Raw genomic sequence first — 22,335 nt, forward strand, 5'->3', positions numbered from 1 at the left:
TAATCAACCTGTAGAAGGAAATCAGAAATTTGAAATCACTGCCTAAACATCACTGATTCTTGCTTAATTAACTTGATCTTTGCAAAATTAGAATCCTTGTACATATGACCGATGTTGCATTATCTTACATAGCAATCTATTCACTGGCATAACAAACCTTTGATACCTGATAGTGAATTTTCTCTCATTGTATTTTAATTAGACAGAATATGATAGACAAGGTTTCTCCTTTACATCCATGCTGATTTACAATTATCAAGGTGATGAATTTATACAGTTATCATTTCATTTAAACTTTAAAACAGTTTATGATTATCTTTAGTTTAAAAAAGAAAACTCTGATATTAAATGTCTTGCCTAAAATAACAGATTTTATCATCAGTTTATTCATATTTCAGAGTTAAGTTAATGATTATAATTATGGAAATCTCAGAGTGTGGTAAAATTATAGAACATGTTCTATTTTCTTAAAATAAGCATGTTAAGAAAATGGCAAATCTCTGTGACCTATCACCTTCAGCTGAAATACGTATGTAGCTATAATAGATGAACTTTGAGTAAGATATCAAATATGAATTAAAGGACCTTAATTAGAGGGAGTTTCAATTGTAAAATTTTCTTATCCTTATCATGTGCAGTCATTGTGATCTTAAGAATGAAGAATGGAATGTTGAATAATAGGGAAATTTGTTTTCTGCTGTGTTCTGGGATATCATTTTTTTATACTATCAGTATGTATTAGGTAGTGCCATGGGCAAGGCACAGAGCTAGACAGTGGTTAGCTTTTGGATTCAGTAACATGCTTTTTATCTTTTAGGAATGAATAGTGTGGTGGGAGGTACGAAAGGTAAACCCATACATTTCGATTAAAATAGGCAGTCCTAAAGGAATGTATAGTGGAAGTCAACGATGGAATCCTGAAAGAGGTAACATCTGAATGTTTTGGTAGCTGAATGTTAGTTCACTACTATACCTAGCTTAGGAATAGCATTAATGTATAGTCCTAAAAGTTGTCACATTAAGAGGACAAGGCTTTGTTTCGTTTGTGATATCCCAGTCACCTGGAACAGAGCATGAAACATAAGAGGTTTCTAATATGTAAGTTTTTCGACTATTCATTCCCTTGGGGAATAAAATGATAATCTTCTGGGATAAATTCAAGAATCTCAATGGAGCATATCTTAAATAATTATATTTGTTTTATGGTTTACTTAAAACCATTATTTTCTTTTTCCTTAGTGCAAATGTATTATAATCTGTAAACAGTCGAGGGAGGCAGCGCTGTTGATTGCCTTTGTTTTATTTTGCTGTTGTTTTTAAGTTATGGGAAACAGTAGATTGAGCCTATGTAGTATATCATTGTACTTTCGTATGAATAGTCAGAATTTTAAATATTAAACGTAAAAATAGGGTACTTCTATGTACGTTGGAACTTATGGAAAGAGATTTGTTTGCATTATGGTGCTCAAGCCTGTCTTCTCTATACAGAATCAGGTAAGATTAGGACGGAATTATTCTGGGTTTTCTAGGCAAAAAGGCACCAGCTAAGGGAGTCAGTAAAACTGTGCACATGTGTATGTGTATCAGATGAGTTTGACTATTGTTAAAATTGAAGTTTGTTAATTGAGAGTTAATGAGAGCAAAAGCAGAGATATCTATATAAACAAATTAACAAGAATAGGATAAAGAAGGATTATTATAGACAAAAAGAAAAAGAAAAAAGAAAGAAAAGAAACTGAACAGAGCAAAGCACAAATAAGACCAATAAATATGTGTATTTATCAAGTAAGGATTTGGAAAGAGACGCAACTATTAGAGAAACATTTTTGTAAAAAAAAAAACGTAATTTCAGAATAACGTACATTTGGAAGTAAACACATCAGAAATTTCGCAGGATGTCTGGGAAGTCTACCAGTTTTCAGGTGACCTGTCTCTACAGTTGCCTATATGAAACAGGAACAGATTTCTTCAGAACTCCAAAACTAACCAAGATTGGAGACATTTGTTGTTTACATTAGGTAACATGTTACCCATTATGAGTTTCACATTATTTAGATATTACCTAGAAACCTCTTTTCTTCAGTTCTTTTTAAAACATTTTTAAGTATTATGATTTTTATTGCTTGTTATGTTTTTCTTATTCTTACCCTCTTTCCGTCATTGTAAACATGTCTTTAAGGGGACTAATACTATGAAATGCATGGCAAATATTATGAAATTGCTTTGACTTAATGCTAAAATAATTGAATAATATAGATATATGATTATATATCATTGAAATATATGTACATATGTAGTCAACAATTTTACAGTATTTACATTATTATTTTTATTGAGGTATAATTGATATATAACATTATATTAGTTCCAGGTGCACAGTATAATGATATGATACCTGTATACATTGCAAAATGATAGCCACAATAAGTCTAGGTAACATCCATTATCATACATAGTTAAAATTTGTGTGTGTGTGCGCGCGTGTGTGTGTGTGTGTGTGATAAGAACTTACTAGATTTATACTCTTAGCAAATTATAAATACACAGCATAGTATTATTACCTGTAGTCACCATGTTGTATATTACATTACATCCCATGATTTATTTTGTAACTGGACGTTTGTGCCTTTTGACCTCACCCCCCCTTCACCCATTTCACCCACTCTCCACTCTACCTCTGGTGATCACCAATCTGTTCTCTGTATCTATGAGATCCTTTTTTGTTTTGTTTTTTTTTCTAACATTCCACATGTGAGATCATAAAGTATCTTTCTCTGTCTGACTTATTTTATTATAATGCCCTCAAGGTCCATCCATGTTGTTGCAAATTGCAGTTTCTTTTCCTTTTTTATGGCTAATATTCTATTGTGTATATAAAGCACATTTCCTTTGTCCATTCACCCATCAGGGGACTCTTAAGTTGTTTCCATGTCTTGGCTATTGTAAACAATGCTGCAGTGAACATGAGGAGAAGCAGATATCTTTTCCAATTAGTGTTTTATTAGTATTTACGCTATTATCTCCTTTCTTTTTTTTCTATTTATGATTCGCTTTGGCTTTCAATAATTTTTCCTCAAGAGGGGCTGGGCAAGATAATGTGAAAGGGTATATAATTATAAATTTTTAAATTTAGTGTTCATATATATTTTCATTTTTCATGCTAAATTCACTATCTAAGATGAACCAAGATTGATTCCTCTTTAGAATACATTGCCAGGAGTGTGTTGTAAATACTTTAGAGATTTGACTAAAAACATTGGTTTTATTTCTTTGCTACTTTTCTTTGAGTATACTGTCCAGTGGATCATACATGTTCAATAAAATAGTCATAGAATATATACTTGTCTTTTCCTTAAAATACTAGTAAAGTTATATGTTTAGAAAGATTTTTTTTTTATTAAAAATTTTTTTCAACGTTTTTATTTATTTTGGGGACAGAGAGAGACAGAGCATGAACGGGCGAGGGGCAGAGAGAGAGGGAGACACAGAATCGGAAACAGGCTCCAGGCTCTGAGCCATCAGCCCAGAGCCTGACATGGGGCTCGAACTCACGGACCGCGAGATCGTGACCTGGCTGAAGTCGGACGCTTAACCGACTGCGCCACCCAGGCGCCCCGAAAGATTATTTTTTAAACAATGAAACTACAGATGTAGACTCCTAATTTAGTAGAACTTAATGTGTGTTGCTTTTTTTTTTTTTTTTTTTTTTTTTTTCTGATTATAGCCCTGGTTGTTTGAGATTCACATGAAAGTTTGACAATCCGGGGTAAATCCTATGTGTTTGGTGGCAAACCTCACTGCATTTAGAGATGAGTTTTCGGGAGCAGTAACTTACAAGGAAGTTTACTATTCTTTGACCACAGAGGAGACCTAGATGTTTGGTCTTTAAATTATGTTTAATTAGAGTGTCGTGGAAATGTGAATTATAAAGAAAAAAAAAGATGTAAACACCATTTAAGTGTATACATTTTGGCAATGATCTTTTGTGACTGAGATTATCAAAATAGAATTCAGATCTTTTCATAGCTATTCAGTTTTCTAGATTGTATATGAAAAATCATACACTGCTATATTTGTAATGAGTGCCTTGGTTTATATCAGGCATTTTTTTAGACAAAATGGGGCAAAAAATAAATCGTAGCCAATCTAAGTGAAGCCATTCACTTCTTGAGAGACAGAGACAGAGCATGAGCAGGGGCGGGGCAGAGAGAGAGAGAGAGACACAGAATCTGAAGCAGGCTCCAGGCTCTGAGCTGTCAGCACAGAGCCGGATGCGGGGCTTAAACTCACGAACCATGAGATCATGACCTGAGCCAAAGTCTGACGCTCAACCGACTGAGCCACCCAGGCGCCCCTAAATTTTCATGATTTTTATTTATTTAAGAAAATTTTTTTAATATTTATTTATTTTTGACTAGAGAGAGAGAGACATAGCATGAGTGGGGGAGGGGAGAGAGAGAGGGAGACACAGAATCTGAAACAGGCTCTGGGCTCTGAGCCATCAGCACAGAGCCCGATGCGGGGTTTGAACTCACAGACCGCGAGATCATGACCTGAGCTGAAGTCGGATGCTCAACCGACTGAGCCTTCCAGGCACCCCTGTTTTCATCATTTTTAAAAGAAAATTTGTCAGAATAGAAAAGAATTCATCTAACTTGATAGATCCATCTATGTTCTCAGGAGATAGATTGGTGCTAAATTATGTGCATAAAAGAAGTATTGATTATTTCATACAAGGTAATATAGCCAATAGCAGTATTAAATATTAGCATCCAATAAGAGGGAACATGTTTCTGAATAGGAAGAATGGTGACATTAAATGATTTAATTTAAAAATTCTGTGGCAACTAACACATATTTACTAATATGATGATTTTTCTTCCTAATGCACACTGGTATATATTCAAAGAACTTATATTGGTCTTAAACCTGTCTTCCAACCCTGACCATATAAAATAATACTTACCAGACTGATTGTTGAAATAGCCAAGTTTAAGAGAATGAAAAAGCTGCTTGAAGAATCATAACTTCAACTTACTAAAGTTATTTTTTTTTTTAGCAATAAGACAGGTTATTCTTTAACCTCAAAATCTTCCAGCTAATACATGACCCTTGATATTCAGTCTTTTAAATTCAAGAAATTTCTTTTTCTTTTTTTTTTTTAATTTTTTTTTTCAACGTTTATTTATTTTTGGGACAGAGAGAGACAGAGCATGAACGGGGGGAGGGGCAGAGAGAGAGGGAGACACAGAATCGGAAACAGGCTCCAGGCTCTGAGCCATCAGCCCAGAGCCCGACGCGGGGCTCGAACTCCCGGACCGCGAGATCGTGACCTGGCTGAAGTCGGACGCTTAACCGACTGCGCCACCCAGGCGCCCCAAAATTCAAGAAATTTCTAAGAAAAGTATTCTTAAATTGCATTTTATCAATGTGAAATAATGTAATTTGAGTAACATAAATACTCAATGAACAGTTGCTACAATCACTGTTGAAGAATGGGGGCAAATTCACTATTTGTATTTAAAAACATTTTTTTTAATTTTATTTTTGAGACAGAGAGAGATGGAGCATGAGTGGGGGAGGGGCAGAGAGAGAGGGAGACACAGAATCCAAAGCAGGATCCAGGTTCTGAGCTGTCAGCACAGAGTCTGAAGCGGGGCTCGAATCCACGAGCTGTGAGATCATGACCCGAGCCGAAGTCGGACACTCAACCCACTGAGCCACCCACGTGCCCCACTGTTTGTATATTTAAACATAGAATTATATGCAAGTTTCTTTTTAATATGACTCATATTTGATAAGTTCTTAGAGGATGAGGGTCTTAAGTCGGCTTTGTTATGATTTCAGGAATCCATGAGTTGGTAGTTTGACATTTCAGTAATTAAGACTAATGTGTTATGTTCTTTCAAGTATAAAAGTACTGAGGTTTTTATTCAATATTGTTAAAATAGTTCCTTTTTGGTGTGCCTGGGTGGCTCAGTCGGTTAAGTGTCCGATCTTGGCTCAGGTCATGATCTCGCAGTTTGTGAGTTTGAGCCCCACGTCAGGCTCCATGCTGATGGCTCAGGCCCTGGAGCCTGCTTCGGATTTTGTGTCCCCCTCTCTCTCTGCTCCTGCCCTCCTTGCACTCTGTCTCTCTCTGTCTCAAAAATGAATATCAGAAAAATAAAAAATAATAATAATTCTTTTTTTTTTTCTGGGTGAGTTCTGAAAAGAGTGATACTTGGTTTCTGTTGTGTGAGACATACCCAACACATGTTTGGGTTAAAATGTGGATGATAGAGCAAACATTTATTTTGAAACCTGCAGTTTTCGAGATGTCTGTTCTAAATGTGTGTCTGTGCCTCTATTTTTGCTTTAGGAGTACAAGATCCCCAGCATGAGAGAATTATTACTGTGTCTACTAATGGAAGTATTCACAGCCCGAGGTTTCCTCATACTTATCCAAGAAATATGGTCTTGGTATGGAGATTAGTAGCAGTAGAAGAAAATGTTTGGATACAGCTTACATTTGATGAGAGATTTGGGCTTGAAGACCCAGAAGATGACATATGCAAGTAAGTTACCATATTCTTGAAATTCAAACAGAGTGTAACGACTGTTATAGTTTTTCAAGGTGCTTCATTTTAATGATGTGATTTTATTTTATTTTTTTTCAATATATGAAATTTACTGTCAAATTGGTTTCCATACAACACCAAGTGCTCATCCCAAAAGATGCCCTCTTCAATACCCATCACCCACTCTCCCCTCCCTCCCACCCCCCATCAACCCTCAGTTTGTTCTCAGTTTTTAAGAGTCTCTTATGCTTTGGCTCTCTCCCACTCTAACCTCTTTTTTTTTCTTCCCCTCCCCCATGGGTTTCTGTTAAGTTTCTCAGGATCCACATAAGAGTGAAAACATATGGTATCTGTCTTTCTCTGTATGACTTATTTCACTTAGCATAATACTATCCAGTTCTATCCACATTGCTACAAAAGGCCAGATTTCATTCTTTCTCATTGCCATGTAGTATTCCATTGTGTATATAAACCACAATTTATTTATCCATTTATCAGTTGATGGACATTTAGGCTCTTTCCATAATTTGGCTATTGTTTTTTTTTTTAATTTTTTTTTTCAACGTTTTTATTTATTTTTGGGACAGAGAGAGACAGAGCATGAACGGGGGAGGGGCAGAGAGAGAGGGAGACACAGAATCGGAAACAGGCTCCAGGCTCCGAGCCATCAGCCCAGAGCCTGACGCGGGGCTCGAACTCACGCACCGCGAGATCGTGACCTGGCTGAAGTCGGACGCCTAACCGACTGCGCCACCCAGGCGCCCCAATTTGGCTATTGTTGAGAGTGCTGCTATAAACATTGGGCTACAAGTGCCCCTATGCATCAGTACTCCTGTATCCCTTGGGTAAATTCCTAGCAGTGCTACTGCTGGGTCATAGGGTAGGTCTATTTTTAATTTTTTGAGGAACCTCCACACTGTTTTCCAGAGCGGCTGCACCAGTTTGCATTCCCACCAACAGTGTAAGAGGGTTCCCATTTCTCCACATCCTCTCCAGCGTAATGATGTGATTTCAAATGGCATCTTTTGTTCTGTTTTTCTCATGTTTTTCTGATGATCCAAGAAATTTACCTTATTTAAGCTATGTTTCATTTAAAATCGGGAGACACATACTGTACATATGCATTCATTGGTTCATATACTGAAAATGGTTTGAAGTAACTTATGGCACAAAGTACATATAGAATGAAACAATTTGACATGACGCGTAGAGAAAGAAAAGCCAAATAAAGGAATGTAGTTGTGCCAGAAAACCTAAGTTATGATTAGTGCTGAAAATTTTACATTTTCTCTTCCCGATAGCCAAGTCAATAAAATAAACAATAAGTATTTAAAAGAAAAAGCAGTGCCCATGGGTGCATGCTACCTAAATACACATATGGATGCTTACACATACACACAGGATTAAAGAAATTTGGATATTTCGTCACAAAGAAGAAATGCAATTCTGAAAGCAGAATTAGAAGTTTAGACTAACATTATGGTCTGCCAGGTAGAAATTCATCATAATTCTCCTAGAGGCATTCATGAACCAAAGTCAGCTGGAGTCTTTCACCCACGCAAAAGACCACCTACTGTATGTCATACAAATATTACTCTTTAAATCCTATGTGAATACACTTGTCAAGGTTGGGTGGTCTTATGAAGACTTTTCACTTCAATGGCATTTGTATATCATGAAAATATTTTACTTGAGCTTCTTTGTGGGGTTGTTTTCTCTTTGATATACAAGTTAAAAGAGAATTTTCACTTTATGGTATATTACAGATAAATATTTCAATGCAGATGAAATAAACTTTGTACTTGCTGTCATCACAGTTTGTATCTTTAACATTTGTGTAATGACTTTTTTTCACATTTCTTCTGTGACTATGCATTTCATGTTATTTTTTTTTCCTCTTACATCTGTAATCTTTGACTTTGAGAACTGGAAGCTATTCTAGCTGCCTTTAGAGACTGTTATTCAACCCTTCATTTTATGGATAAGGAAACAGACCAGAGAAGGAAAGTAGCAGCCCTAGATACCATTCATATTTTATGCCTAAACAAATGCTAAGATCCATTTTTCCTAACACACATGTAGATAGTTTTTCACCATGCTAGACTGCGCCTCCTGGCTTCTTTTCATATGCTGGATTCCATAGCCTTGTTAAAAATTATGATGGCTTTAAGATTTTGCTCTCCTTGAAAAATCTGAGCACGTTAATCTACAAGTTTCGTGCATGCTGACCAAAGACAGGAGTCTTCTGGGTCAGAGACATCAACAGCAGTAGCCAGAATGTTAGCCCTTCTTGTGCCATGTTCCCTAGTTCCTGTTCCTACAGGTCAACGCCAAACGGGTCACTTAACACCTGCACGTCTGGGAGGTTGTGTTACAGGAGAGGCATTATATGCATGTGTGTGTGATGTATATTAGTAGTTAAGTAACAAAAATTAAACCATCATCCAGCATGCCTCGCCTAACTTGTGACTGAGCTTTACTCATTATTAGGCTCAACTTAAGAAAAGTGACACTTTCAATAATTCTGAACCTCCTTTCCCTTGTTCCTCCCTAATTACACCTTCTTCTTGTCCCTGCGAATATAATCATTGTTCTAAGCGTTTTTTTTCCCCATCTACTGATTTTCTCTATAATTTTACGATTGTCCATTTCTCTATGCACTTTCCTATAAAGAGTAAGTTGGTTATTTTTTTTGCCAGTGTTTGAAATATAGATCAATGGGATAATACTGTATTTAAACAGAAAAATGTGATATTTTAACGTCAGTTCATGTTGACGCAGATAGCTTAGATCATTTGTTTTCCTTGATGCATAGTATTCCGGTGTATGGTGAACGTTTTTGGTCTTTTCCACTTGATGAATGTTTGGCTTGTTCTCCTTGTCTGAAAGTGCAAGAAAAAAAAATTCTGAGTCTATATCTAAGAACCACATTGCTGTCTTAATGCATTTACATTTTCGATGTTAGTAGGTAGAGTTAAGTTGATTTTTAAAATGACCAATTTATATTTCTACCAACAATATGCAAATATTTCTGTTACAATGGATTCTCAACAACCTTTTGGTTGTCATTCTTTTCATTTTTGGTAGTATGGAAAGTATAACATTGTACCTCATTATTAATTTTTATTTTTGTTTCCTGATTACTAATGAGGTTGATACATTTTTATATTATTATTGCCCACTAATATTTACTTTTCTGTGAAATGTCTGTTCATATCTTTTATACGGTTCTTAGTAGACTGCTTGGCTATTTAAATTTTGCTTTTCTTTTTTAAAAAAATTATGATTATTTTATTTTTGAGAGAGAGAGAGAGTGAGCGGGGGAGGGAAAGAGAGAGAGGGAGACACAGAATCCGAAGCAGGCTCCAGGCTCTGAGCTGTCAGTACAGAGCCCGACATGGGGCTCGAACCCATGAACTGTGAGATCGTGACCTGAGCCAAAGTCAGATGCTCAACCGACTGAGGCACCCAGGCACCCCTAAATTTTGCTTTTGTTATTTAAGTCTTTGATTATCTGTAATTATTTTTGTCTCTGGTGTGAGATTTTTCATTAGGGTATCCAGTAGTGTCCCCGAATCACGTACTAAATAATCATTCTTTCCCGCAGGGATACGCAGAGCCAGTAGATTTGTAATCAGATTTCTGCATATGATTTGTTCTGGTACCTGGGGCTCTGTTCCTTTGCTCAGTTGTGTCTTAATGATGCTGTCTTAATTATGTAGCATGTAGAAGCTCTGTGATAGGGAAGTCTCACCTCTTGTTTCTTCTCTTTTGGAACATCCGTGCTATTTTTCATTAATATATTTTTAGAAATAGGTTGCCAAGTTCCTTGAAAACTCCTGTTGTGATTTTTATTGTGATAGCATTGGATATATAAATCATTTTGATGAGAGTTGACATCTTTATAGAAATAACTTTCTATCTAGGAAAACTTTTGTTTCTCCACTTATTGGAATCTTCTTTATCATCTATACATTTTTCAAATGTTCCTTTTAGAGATGTTATGCATAATTATTTAGATTTATTTCTATATTCTTAATAGACTTGCTAAAATCCCCTTCCTGAAAAATATATTCTATTTGTATATTGCTGGTAGTTAGAAATGCAGTTGATTTTTTTTTTTGTATTGATCTTATATCCTTCACACTTGCTATAAGCTCTTTTATTTATTTCGTAATTATTCTGGGAACTGTTTTGGATTTAAGCAAAAAAAAAAATCACATGATTTGTGAAAAAAGATTCCTTTCTCCCTTTCAGTTTCTCCACTCTTTCTTTTCCATCTCTTATTAAGCTGTAGATTGTCTTAGTAGGTATCCCTGTCATCTTTCTGATTTTAGAGTTTCTTTAAAAAAAAAACTTTAAAATTTGGAATAACTTTAGATTTGTGGAATGTTGCAAATATAGTGCAGAGAATTTCCATATATTCTTAACCTAGTTTCCTCCAATGTTAATATCTTACATAACCATGTTATATTTGCATCATTGAAAACCTGACATTCTTGCAATACTCTTAATTACAGACTTTATTCAGTTGTCAGTGGTTTTCCCTCTTTATGTCCTTTTCCTGTTTTAGGAGTCTTTCTAGGATATGCATATTGCATCTGGTCCTCATTCTCATCCAATCTGTGACAGTCCATCTCTTTCATTTTATTCCTCGACCTTGACAGTTTTGAAGAGTATTGATCAGGTATTTTGTAGAATGTCCCTCAGTTTAGGTTTTTCAGATCTTTTCTCATGATTGCACTGAGGTTATGGAGGTTTGGAAGAATTCCAAATAGATGATATCCCCTTCTCCTCATATCATATCAGAAGGTACATACTGTCTCCCTTACTTATCGCTGATGATGTTAATCTTGATCACTGAGGGTGGGTTGCTCCTCTGGTAAGGAAGTATGTTTCCCCTTCATTAGCTGTTAACTGGAGGCATGTAACTAAGTTCAGTACATATTCAAGGAGGAGTGATTAAGTTCTGTCTCCTGGAAGGGGGTTATTTGGAATTTTTCAGAACAGAAAATTTGTGTTTTTTCCTTCTTCCCTCCTTCCTAACTCCCTCCCTCCCTCCCTTCCTCCCTCCTTTCCTTCCTCCCTCCCTTCCTTCTTTCCTTCCTTCCTTCCTTCCTTCCTTCCTTCCTTCCTCCATCATTTATATCAGTATAGACTCATGGATATTTATTTTATTACTTGTGTTATAATCCAGTGGTATCATTATTTACTTTACAACTTAAATTGTTCCATCTTTGGCCAGCGGGAGTAAAAATTGTGCTGTTAATATACCAATGTTGATTATGAAGATTTTTTAAAATTTTATTTAAACCCAAGTCAGTTAACATATCAGGTAATAATGGTTTCAGGAATAGAATTTAGTGATTCATCACTTCTGTAGGGTATGATGATTAATGGAGATTCTTTTTTTTTTTTTTCTTTATTATGTCAAGTACTTCCTTAGTTTGTTAAGAGACACTTTTCCCATTTGGGAAATTTTTTTTATTTTTTTAATTTCTGCATTTAAAATTTTTTTTTTCAACGTTTATTTATTGTTGGGACAGAGAGAGACAGAGCATGAACGGGGGAGGGGCAGAGAGAGAGGGAGACACAGAATCGGAAACAGGCTCCAGGCTCTGAGCCATCAGCCCAGAGCCCGACGCGGGGCTCGAACTCACGGACCGCGAGATCGTGACCTGAGCTGAAGTCGGACGCTTAACCGACTGAGCCACCCAGTCGCCCCAATTTCTGCATTTAAAAAGAAGTTACAGACATAATGACACTTTATACTTCACCATAAATCGCCTAAAACCAAGGATATTTCCTATGTCATTTCAATACCATTTTCACATGCAAGAAATTTAATACTAATATGAAATTATTACCTAATACATAGTTGATTTTCCAATCTCCTGATCCCAAAATGTTAACACTTTTTTATTTTCTTTTTTGTTATTATGTTTTGATTTTGAACAAATCATTGACTATATATTGCATTTGGTTATTATAACTCTTTTCTTGCCTTTTCTTGGCTGTTATGACATTGGTTTTTTTAAACAGTCCAGGACATTTGTTCTGCAGAATCTCTTAGTGTCAATTTCTTTGAATATGTCTTCATAGTTAGGTCCTGCTTAAATATTTTGGCCAGAATGTTCTCTAGGTGATGGGCACTTCTGATTGCTCTTAATTCCAGTTTATTGTATTATCAGTGATGTGAGTTTGATTTCTCAATCCTGTTTTAGTTGTATCCTACCAATTTTGATAATGTGACATTTTAATTTTTGTCCATTTGAAGATATTTAAAATGTCCATTGTTTGCTTCTTTTAAGCCATTATTATATAGAAGCATATTGTTCACATTTTATGGAAAACTATGAGGTTTTTAAGTGCAGATTTGAGGCTTTTAAATGAGAGATTTCTAAATTCACTTAATTTGGAGTAAAAAATATGGCTTGTTTGTCTATGACTGTTTAAAATGTAAGACTTGGCTTTATTTGCTTCAGATTTTTAAGTTTTCCAAATGTACTTAAAAAAGAGAGTATATTCTTCAGTTGTGTGGTGCAAGTCTGTATATGTCCATTATATTAATTTGTACAGTTGATCTGATCACAGCATCAGTATCTTTCCTGAATTTTTTTTTTTGATGTATCAATTACTAAGAGATGTATTAAATTCTCCTAACCGAGGATAAATACACTTGTTAGTTTCACCATGTAGGCCTACCTTTTTGCTTTATGTGTTTTTTGCTTTATATGTTTAAATTTTTTTTTGCTTTATATGTTTTTATCATCATATTATTATATATTATTAATATTATATTATTTTTTGCTTTATAGATTTTTAAATTATGTTAGTTGGTGCACAGAAGTTCAGAGATCTGACCTTGTTTAGTCTTCATTGATGTTTTGGTTTGGCTTTAAAGTATATTATGCCTATCATATTAACAAACTACCTCAGGTAACTGCGATCATTATTTGCCTGACATTCTTTCCATTCGTTTACTTTCACCTTTCCTGTGTCTTTCTTTGTGCATGTGTGTGTGCATGTTAGTATGTACATCTGTGTGTGTTTTTGTTTTCTCTTATGAAAGGAATGTGAGTAGCAATAAAATAAAATTCAGTAAAAAAATCTTTATATTTAACTTAGGAATTTCATATAGTGCATTGTTTCTTATTATGTATATAACTTTGGGTTTGTACTTCATTTTTCTGTTTCTTCAGTTTCCTTCCTTGCATTTATTAATCTTCTTGTTCCATTTTTCTTTTCTGTGAATTTAGAAAGTATACATCCATTGTCACTTTTAAGTGGCTACCTTAGAAATGCCTATTTAACTTAATATCTAAAGTTAATCCATGTTTAGATCCCCATCCTCAAAATATAAAATTACCTGAGAACATGTTAACTGCTGTGGAATGCTCACTCCCCAAATACCACCACACCTGGTTGATAAGACAGAGCTGTGTTTATGGCTTCCCATGATGACAGAGAACACCGCCTCCACGGTTTTAGTCGTGTCTGGGGAGGAAAAGCAAAACCAGATCTTGTTGAGAATTTGAAGTTTGGTTTAAAATGGATCCTTCAGTGTGGAAATTTGATTAGAATTGAGAAAGGCTCATGATATAATAGCTTGGAATCTATTGAAACAAGGCAAGGACTTTCGGGGTGAGGGGTTCAGCAGTGCTGGATTGTGAACTGTTGCTGCTTTTAGTTGAAGGAGTTAACGGCTCTTTAGGGAAGTTCCATATAGCCTGGGCAATAATGAAGACACTAAAATAGTAATGTCTTGTTACTGTAAACTGTTAGCGGGGGGCGGTAGGTGATTTCATTCTTATTGTCCATGCTGGTTTGGTTCTCATTGCATTTGACCCCACTCCTGATGGTATGTGTCATAGAGACTGAGGATTTCAGTTTTGTATTTTTTAACTTTGTATGTAAGACATTTTATTATTTTCTCTTTTTTTAAGTTTATTTACTTATTTTGAGAAAAAGAGAGAGCATGTGTGCGCAAGTGGGGACAGGGCAGAGAGAGAGGGAGAGAGAATCTCATAAGCTGTTAGATCCCGACCTGAGCTGAAATTAAGTCAGATGCTTAGCCAGCTGAGCCACCCAGGTGCCCCATATTTTCTGCGAACAATATTTCTTTAGCTATACCCATGTGTCTACTTTTGGTGCCCCGAATATGTCTTCATAGTTAGGTCCTGCTTGCCTTTCAGGATTTTTCTGCGTTTTTCTTGCATTTCACAGTTTGTTTTGTAGAATTATTTTACTTCCTCCTTAAGTAGAGTGTTTAAAAGTCTCTTAAGTGAAAGCCTGTTGGCAATAAGTGCTCAGCTCTTCTGTATTTAAAAATGTCTTTATTTTACTTTCATTCTCAGAAGTTAGAATGGATATAGGATTTGAAGTTGTGTGTTTATTATTTTCTCAGTAGCTTAAAGATACCATTCAACTGTCTTACGGCTGCTGAGAAGACAGTCATCAGATTGTGGACATAGCCTTATAGTCTGCCACTGAGCGGTCCATTTTACAGAGAGAGACATGTGCATAGCAGGGGTGTGAGGGAAGGGATGGGGTTAGGGTCCGGCTCGGGGCTTCTTCTCTTGTACCACTTGTGGCTCATTACACCCTCAACTCCTGCTTTTGTGCCCCAGGACCCAGCAGATACTGACAGGATTACAGGGCATATTTTACCTCACTGAAATCTTCACTGCTTATGCTTATTTGTCTTCCAAAGAATTCTCTTATTTTCCTGATGTCTCACTATTACCTTAAAACCACATCTTTTCTTTCAGTCATTTATTCAGCAATTTTGTTTTTAATGTGCCCAGAGGAGTTTCTCTGCCTAATTTTGTCGACCATGTGGCTGGAATGTAGACTGTCGTCGAGCAGAATAAAGGTTTTCCTTAACACGGCTTGATACTCTCAGGCTCAAGTTTAAAATTGTTTTTTTGTTTATTATTTTTTTTTTTAGAGAGAGAGAGCACGAGTTAGCGAGCGTGGCAGAGGGAGAGAGAGAGAAAGAATCTTACGTGGGTTCCATGCTGAAGCAGGGCTAGATCCCAGGACCGTGACCCTGTGTTTTAATGGCAACGTTAACTTCTCTCCATTATAATGCCGTAGAACAAAAATACGTATGTTGGCCGCATCCAAGTGCATTTTAAGAATTTAAACTGCCCCATTTTAAATATTTTCTCAAGTCTGAAACATAGAAGAGTCTAGAAAACCTGAATCACTATGTTAACTGTATCTTTAGAAGAGGACAGACTCAGGTGAAATGTTTGACTCTTTCCCCATAGCCCTACCGGCTGCTCACATCTTCTGTTATAACGAGAAACACAGAGTGAGCTGTGTCTTTATGCTCTTTAAGACTGGTACTGGGGCGCCTGGGTGGCGCAGTCGGTTAGGCGTCCGACTTCAGCCAGGTCACGATCTCGCGGTCCGTGAGTTCCAGCCCCGCGTCAGGCTCTGGGCTGATGGCTCAGAGCCTGGAGCCTGTTTCCGATTCTGTGTCTCTCTCTCTCTCTGCCCCTCCCCCGTTCATGCTCTGTCTCTCTCTGTCCCAAAAATAAATAAACGTTGAAAAAAAAATTTAAAAAAAAAAGACTGGTACTATTACAAGGAGCAAAACAAGTCAGAGGCAAATTAGACTTTATTGCTTTAACAAGCAGACAGGATATCCAGACGGTATGGTGGAGGGACTGGCTGGAATATGGAAGGGGCAGACGAAGAGAGAGAGGGAGTGGGTGTAGTTTGCTGTAAAAGATGCTTGAATATGTCAGTGTTGTGTGTGTGGCTATTATGTTAATGACATATGGCGTACCTAGGAGGACTCATTTCTACTGGAAAACATCTTTTAATTCTTTCTGCTTGCTTTTCTAAGACAAATAATCTGTTTATTACATATAATATTTAACAGAGAGACGGACCATAATGGATAGCATTTGAAAAAAGATAGTCAGTCTACCCAATTTAAAATATTACCTCATCTTCACCAAAATGACGGAGTTTCTTTTGGAGGAAATATTATGCCCCGTCACGTTAGAAATATTTTAACAATAGAAATGCTAAATATGCTAAATGAAATAAACAGCGTCTTTTGTTAATATTTCGAATTTCAGATGAACAAAACTGTTTTTGTGGTTTTGTTTTGAGAGAGAGAGAGAGGGAGGGAGGGAGGGAAGGAGGGAGGGAGACATGCACTGGGGAGGGGCAGAGGGAGGGAGAAAGAGAATCCCAGTCAGGCTCCATGTGCAACGTGGAGCCCGATGCAGGGCTGACCTGAGCCGAAATCGAGAGTCGGACACTTAACCAACTGAGCTCCCTGGGCGCCCCTAGTTTGTTTGTTTTTTTTAATTAAAAAATAATCTTTTGGATATTTTCCTCTCTTCCCAGCATTTATAGTAGGACTACTGTGGCATCATTATTTGCTCATTTATGTACTCTCACGTTCAACAAGCACTTCTTGAGCACTGTGGGAGGAGATGGCCCGTGCCCCTAAGGAGCTCACAGTCTGGGGAAAGAGGCAGACAAGTAAATAGGCAATTGTAATAAAACGCCACCAGTTCCAGAATGGTAAACAGAGAGTCTAGTCATGACTGTAACTGGTTATGTTTAGATCACTGTGTTGACCATTTTCTAGCGCATACCCCTACTGTGTATTTTACTAGCAACAGTCTGTAAATAAATATTATTAATTTATCACGGAGAAATCGGGATGCAGGAGTTAACCCTGCCATGCAGCCCTCGAAAACTCGGCTACTCATTTTTTTGTGTTTCACTCTAGTAGATAGAACTTTCAAGGACAGTATGGATTCCTAATACCAATTTTACAAGAACAGTGCAAGCTGTGAGTGATAAAATTTTCAGGCAACAACTGTTTTATGAAAAATATGTAAAAATATTCCTTAGTTTCATGACCATATAGATGAGATGAAAGGAAGGCAGTATTATTTATTTAACTAATAATGACTTTAGAGACCCATAAGTGTGTCATAAGAATCTTTTTGCCAAGCCAAATGTTTTCATGAATTCCTTAAGAGGATCGAGAAAAGAAAAAGTCACCACTTTTACTATTTTACTAACCACCACTAGCTACTACTGCCATAAGCGACCTTAGGTTTTAGCACCGGATTCCAACGTGTCACATGAAGCTCCGGACCTACATAATCCCCAGCCTGAGTCTGCAAACCTGGGCCCGATGACGAGTAGCTGGGTGTTGAACTATAACTCAGAGCTTCAGTCCTGTTCATGATGGCAAGAAAAAGAGCCAAAAATCACAGAGGAAGTGAGGTACACCTTGGGAACCTTTCCGTAAGAGCAGATAAGGTTTGCCTGGTCAGATGATGGTTTGACCACTTTCTGTGACATGCCTGCTTCACCCATTGGCCAAGGGGAAGGGGAACCAGATTGACTTAGAGCATCCATTGTTCATCCCCACAACTTACTTTAGGGGCCCATCTATGCTGAAGCATATGCAGGTTGGTTAGCTAAGTAAATCACTTACCTTTTTTTTTTTTAATTTTTTTTAAACGTTTATTTTTGAGACAGAGAGAGACAGAGCATGAACGGGGGAGGGGCAGAGAGAGAGAGGGAGACACAGAATCTGAAACATCTGAGCTATCAGCACAGAGCCCGACGTGGGGCTCAAACTCACGAACGGTGAGATCATGACCTGAGCCGAAGTCAGACGCTTAACCTACTGAGCCACCCAGGCGCCCCAATCACTTACCTTTTAAGGAACAAGGGGAGGGTGCACGGAAGTGAGCTGTGTAAGCAGACAGTAGTGTCCTGCTATTGTCGTAACTAAAAAGTGATGTAAACATGAAAGCATAGCAAGGTTACTTATCATCCAGAGAGGTATGGAAATACAGGGTGAATTAGAGCCTGGGAGCATAGATATGACCTCAGTGGGCTGACAAACACTGAAAAGTACTCAGTAAAAGTCAGTTCGAATGAAATAATAGGCAGATTAAAGAAGAATGAGCACTCCATGTAAAGGAAGCCTGCAGGTGGCAAATGCCTCGAATAATTGGCGGGCGGTGAGTTTCTCTGGAGCTTGAGAGATGGTGGAGGTGTGACAAAGGGGAGGCTGTACTGTGGGTAGGGTCGAACTGGGAGGGATGTTTGGTAGGAAGCTGATAGATTTGGACTTCCTTTCTCCCTTCCTTATGCTGTCAGAAGCCAAGGGTTTTGTTGCAGAACCAGGTAGGGTACTGGTCTGTATTTTCGAAAGACAGCACTGACAGAAGCATGCAAAACAGATTGGAGAATTTGAAGGAAGTTCTACCTAACACCTGGAGTCGTCAGGAGGAATTTTGTTATTGCTCAAACAACACGTTACAGGTACACATTCTCTCGGACCTCCATTTTGCCTGATTATTTTCTCATTGATCCAGTCGTAGAAAGCATATATATTCCTCTCTTACCATTCCTCTTCCTGCCTTCACCGTTAAAGCTCTGTGTGGGTGGGTGGATGCCCACGCATGTATGTGCAAAGAAAAGCTACGGAGATAGCCCAATGCCTTTTATTTCAAAGATACATTCTTTTCTGCTCCAGGGCACAAGTTTTTGGAAGAACAAAACGACCAATGTCAACGTTGCTGACATTGGAAATACTCATATAAAATGACTTAGAATGTTAAATGATCATTTTATTATGGAGAAGAGATAAATGTCTTTCCTCTTTTCTCCAAGGGTCAGGCCAAGTTTACCTGGGCTCTGAGAAGAACAGATGATACAGGCCAATATCGCATAGTGTCTAAGAATAATAACACTAGTTCAGCGACAGATGCACCATAAAAATTTAAGTTTTCCTGGTAGGTAGTAGTATAAGTCAACTATATACGTCGGAGTCATACATGGAAATATAACTTGAAGACTCTTTTAGTTTCAAGCAACCACAAATAAGTAACCAGCTTAGAAAGGAAATGTTTGGATCACGTTTGTGAACATTTCAGGGATAGGCCTTATCCAGGTTCCGAATGATGCCATCAACTTTCTGTCTCTTTTTCTCTGCCTCTAAAGACTTGCTCCCTGTGGTTGACTTCTTTGTCAATCTGTCTTCATAAAATGCAGAGAAGTGCCAAGATTTTAGCACTTGCAGTCTCTACAGGCTGCAAGAACTTTTCCTGTACAAGCTCTCAGAAGAGTTTTGATTGGCCTGGTTTAAACCAAGTATCTATCCCTGGACCAATTAATATAGAGGGATCTGGGTGCATGTGTTACTGTTCTTGGCAAGACTTGGATTACATGCCCATCCCAGGGCCAAGTGATGGACTGTGATTGGTGGAGAAATGGTCCCTGAAAACAAAATGGTTTATTTTTTTCCACCGGAAAGAGGAAGAGGAGCTGGTGGTACAAAAATAACAATCTCCATTATCAGTGTGAAAAGCCACAAAGAGTTGAAGTGCAGCTTTCAATCTTCCACTTAACTGTTTTTCCTACCTGCATCTCTGGCCCCAGAGTAAAATTGTCTTTAGAGTGAAGGTTTGCCAGTGCCCTTTCCAGCAACTCTTTTGAGTGTAGTTAGTTCGATGCCATAATTTATAGTTTGGTTATCCTTTGACCTCTGTAGCAATTACTTTTGTAACTTAAAAAAAAAAAATCATTCCCAAGAGGGCTTAAAATGAAGGGTGGGGATGTGACCAAGTCTGAGATCAAGGGACTCTGCCCTTGGCTAATGAGATGTTTTGGTTTTATGTTTTGAAATGTTCAAAATCAACATTTCAAGTAGAGAAAGAATGTATCCTGCAACTCCCAAACTCGTGTCTGGCTCACCCAGGGTCTGTCTCTCACTGGCCCTTTACCTTTTTTCCCTCGGCATCTTACCCTCTCCTCTTCCACTCCCCAAAACCTCCCTCTGTTCTTTACCCTCCTTTTCCACCTTCTCTGCTGGATCATTGCCCAGATACTGCTTTCTGGCATTGATTTAGAATGAGTCTTACAGTTTCACACTCTGAAGATTTGGGAAGATTGAAATGCCTTTCTTTGTGCCATGTCTTTGCTTTCAGTTGCAGTCTTGCTGCCACTGGGATAATGATGAGACCTCTTGTTGGAGTTATCCATCTGGTACAGGGACATCCATATGGACAACTTCTGGGACCAATGGAATACCCATACTCCTAGCCAGCTAGCCAGTCACCTATGTATGCAATTTTACCCAAGAGAAAAACTAAGCAAGAACCATAGAGCACCAGTCATGAATAAAGGACCTCTAGATGTGCAGATCTTCAATATACTGTTGTAATTCTGCACTGGCCTTTCTTTTCTCAGCACTTCCATGTTTTATGCAGTTGTTTATCCAGTATTAAGTTATTAACATTATTTTGCTGAATGAACTTTCGAGTCACACGCTTTCTCCTATTCATCTGGCCCTGACTCTTGGAGAACTAGAATGTGTTCAGATCTCAGCTTTCTTTGTGGAACAACCTACCTTCTGAAGAAGCCAATCTTTAAATAGGCTGTCTGCTCTGGATTTTATAATACAGGCAGGTACTGATTTGAGATTTATTTTTAATTATTTGATGAAATTGTTTGTAATTATTATTTGATTTCCCTCTGAAGTTTTGTTTTTTTTTTCCCCAGAGTGACTCCAAAACATCTAAATTTTACAAAAAGATTATTGTTTTGCTATGGAATTAACAAAAGTGAGATTAACATAGTTAACAAAACTTGTCCAAGTTAAGCTTAAAAGATTTTGTTGTATCTGATTCACACGTGAAGGTACAGAATAAAAGTTAAAGAACACCTCCCCAGCTTCCTTGGCAATGTTGGTCATACTTGTATCTCTGTTTTCAGTAGAAGGAATGGTACAAATATAACATCCTATTCTGTGTTTGCTGCAGATGAGGTAGCATAATCATGAGTCTTAGTAGAATGATGTAGTATTGGTCATAACAGATGCTTGGCTCCCGGCTTAAGAACAAATGGCAAGACCTCTGTGTAGTCACAGACATTCACTCAAAGGTGAGAAAGGAGGAGACCGAGGTTCCTGCCCCTGTGGAGTTAACTTTGCCTTTGTGACCACGCATTCAGAGGACTAGGCTAGCAGGTGATCTGGTGAGATGTAGGTACGCGAATATGCTCTTGCCCAGAGTAAGGTATACCTTCTTTAATTTCTGTCAATAGATATGTTCAGGTTACTGGTACATGTAGAGGTGTATGTTTCTATTCCATTATTAATATCCTAGAGGAGACCACAGGAAAGGAAATTTGTCTTCATTCCATCAAAGTGATATCCTGAATGCATTTTTCAGTACATACAGTGGTAGGACTACCAGTTTGGGAAATGAGGAATTCCAATTGTGCTTTGCTCCATGTAGTATACTGATCACTTACTTCTATCGGTAGGATGAATTGGCAACTTATTTATGTGAGAGATTTTAATCTACTAGGAAGAACACTAGCTTGGCATGCCTACATGTTTCAGATTCAGCTCTGACGTTGGCCACTGGCTATTAGCCTTGGTTAACTTATTTATTAGCCTGCTTAATAATTATATTATTAAATTATAACCAAAATGAGAGATTGGGTTCCAGATGAAGGTTGAAGTCACTTACAACACCGAAAGATTTGTCTCCCTAGAATATTCACAAATATACAGGGGCACTAACATTTATTTTGCCTTGATCCCAACAAGAATAGTTCTAAAAAAGTTCTTTTGAAAATATTCACTTAGGATAATATTATAACTTTTCTGTTTTTCAATGGAAAAGAATCACTTCAGAGTTTTCAGACTGTTCATTTATACATGATCCTTTGAATTAAAATTCTTTTTTAATTTGACATTGGTTTTATG

The 22,335-nt window shown here is 37.3% G+C and overlaps 1 protein-coding gene across 2 annotated transcripts in view; it reads left to right on the forward strand.

Moving 5' to 3' along the window:
• The window catches only part of PDGFC (platelet derived growth factor C), a 206,528-nt gene that overhangs the window by 108,953 nt on the left and 75,240 nt on the right, over nt 1-22,335 (forward strand). For both annotated transcript variants that reach the window (XM_047857043.1, XM_047857042.1), the window contains exon 2: nt 6,362-6,557. In XM_047857043.1, coding sequence (XP_047712999.1) covers nt 6,362-6,557 — 196 coding nt within the window. The remainder of the gene's footprint in view (nt 1-6,361; nt 6,558-22,335) is intronic.

This window comes from Prionailurus viverrinus, chromosome B1 (assembly GCF_022837055.1).
Source record: "Prionailurus viverrinus isolate Anna chromosome B1, UM_Priviv_1.0, whole genome shotgun sequence".
NCBI lineage: Eukaryota > Metazoa > Chordata > Mammalia > Carnivora > Felidae > Prionailurus > Prionailurus viverrinus.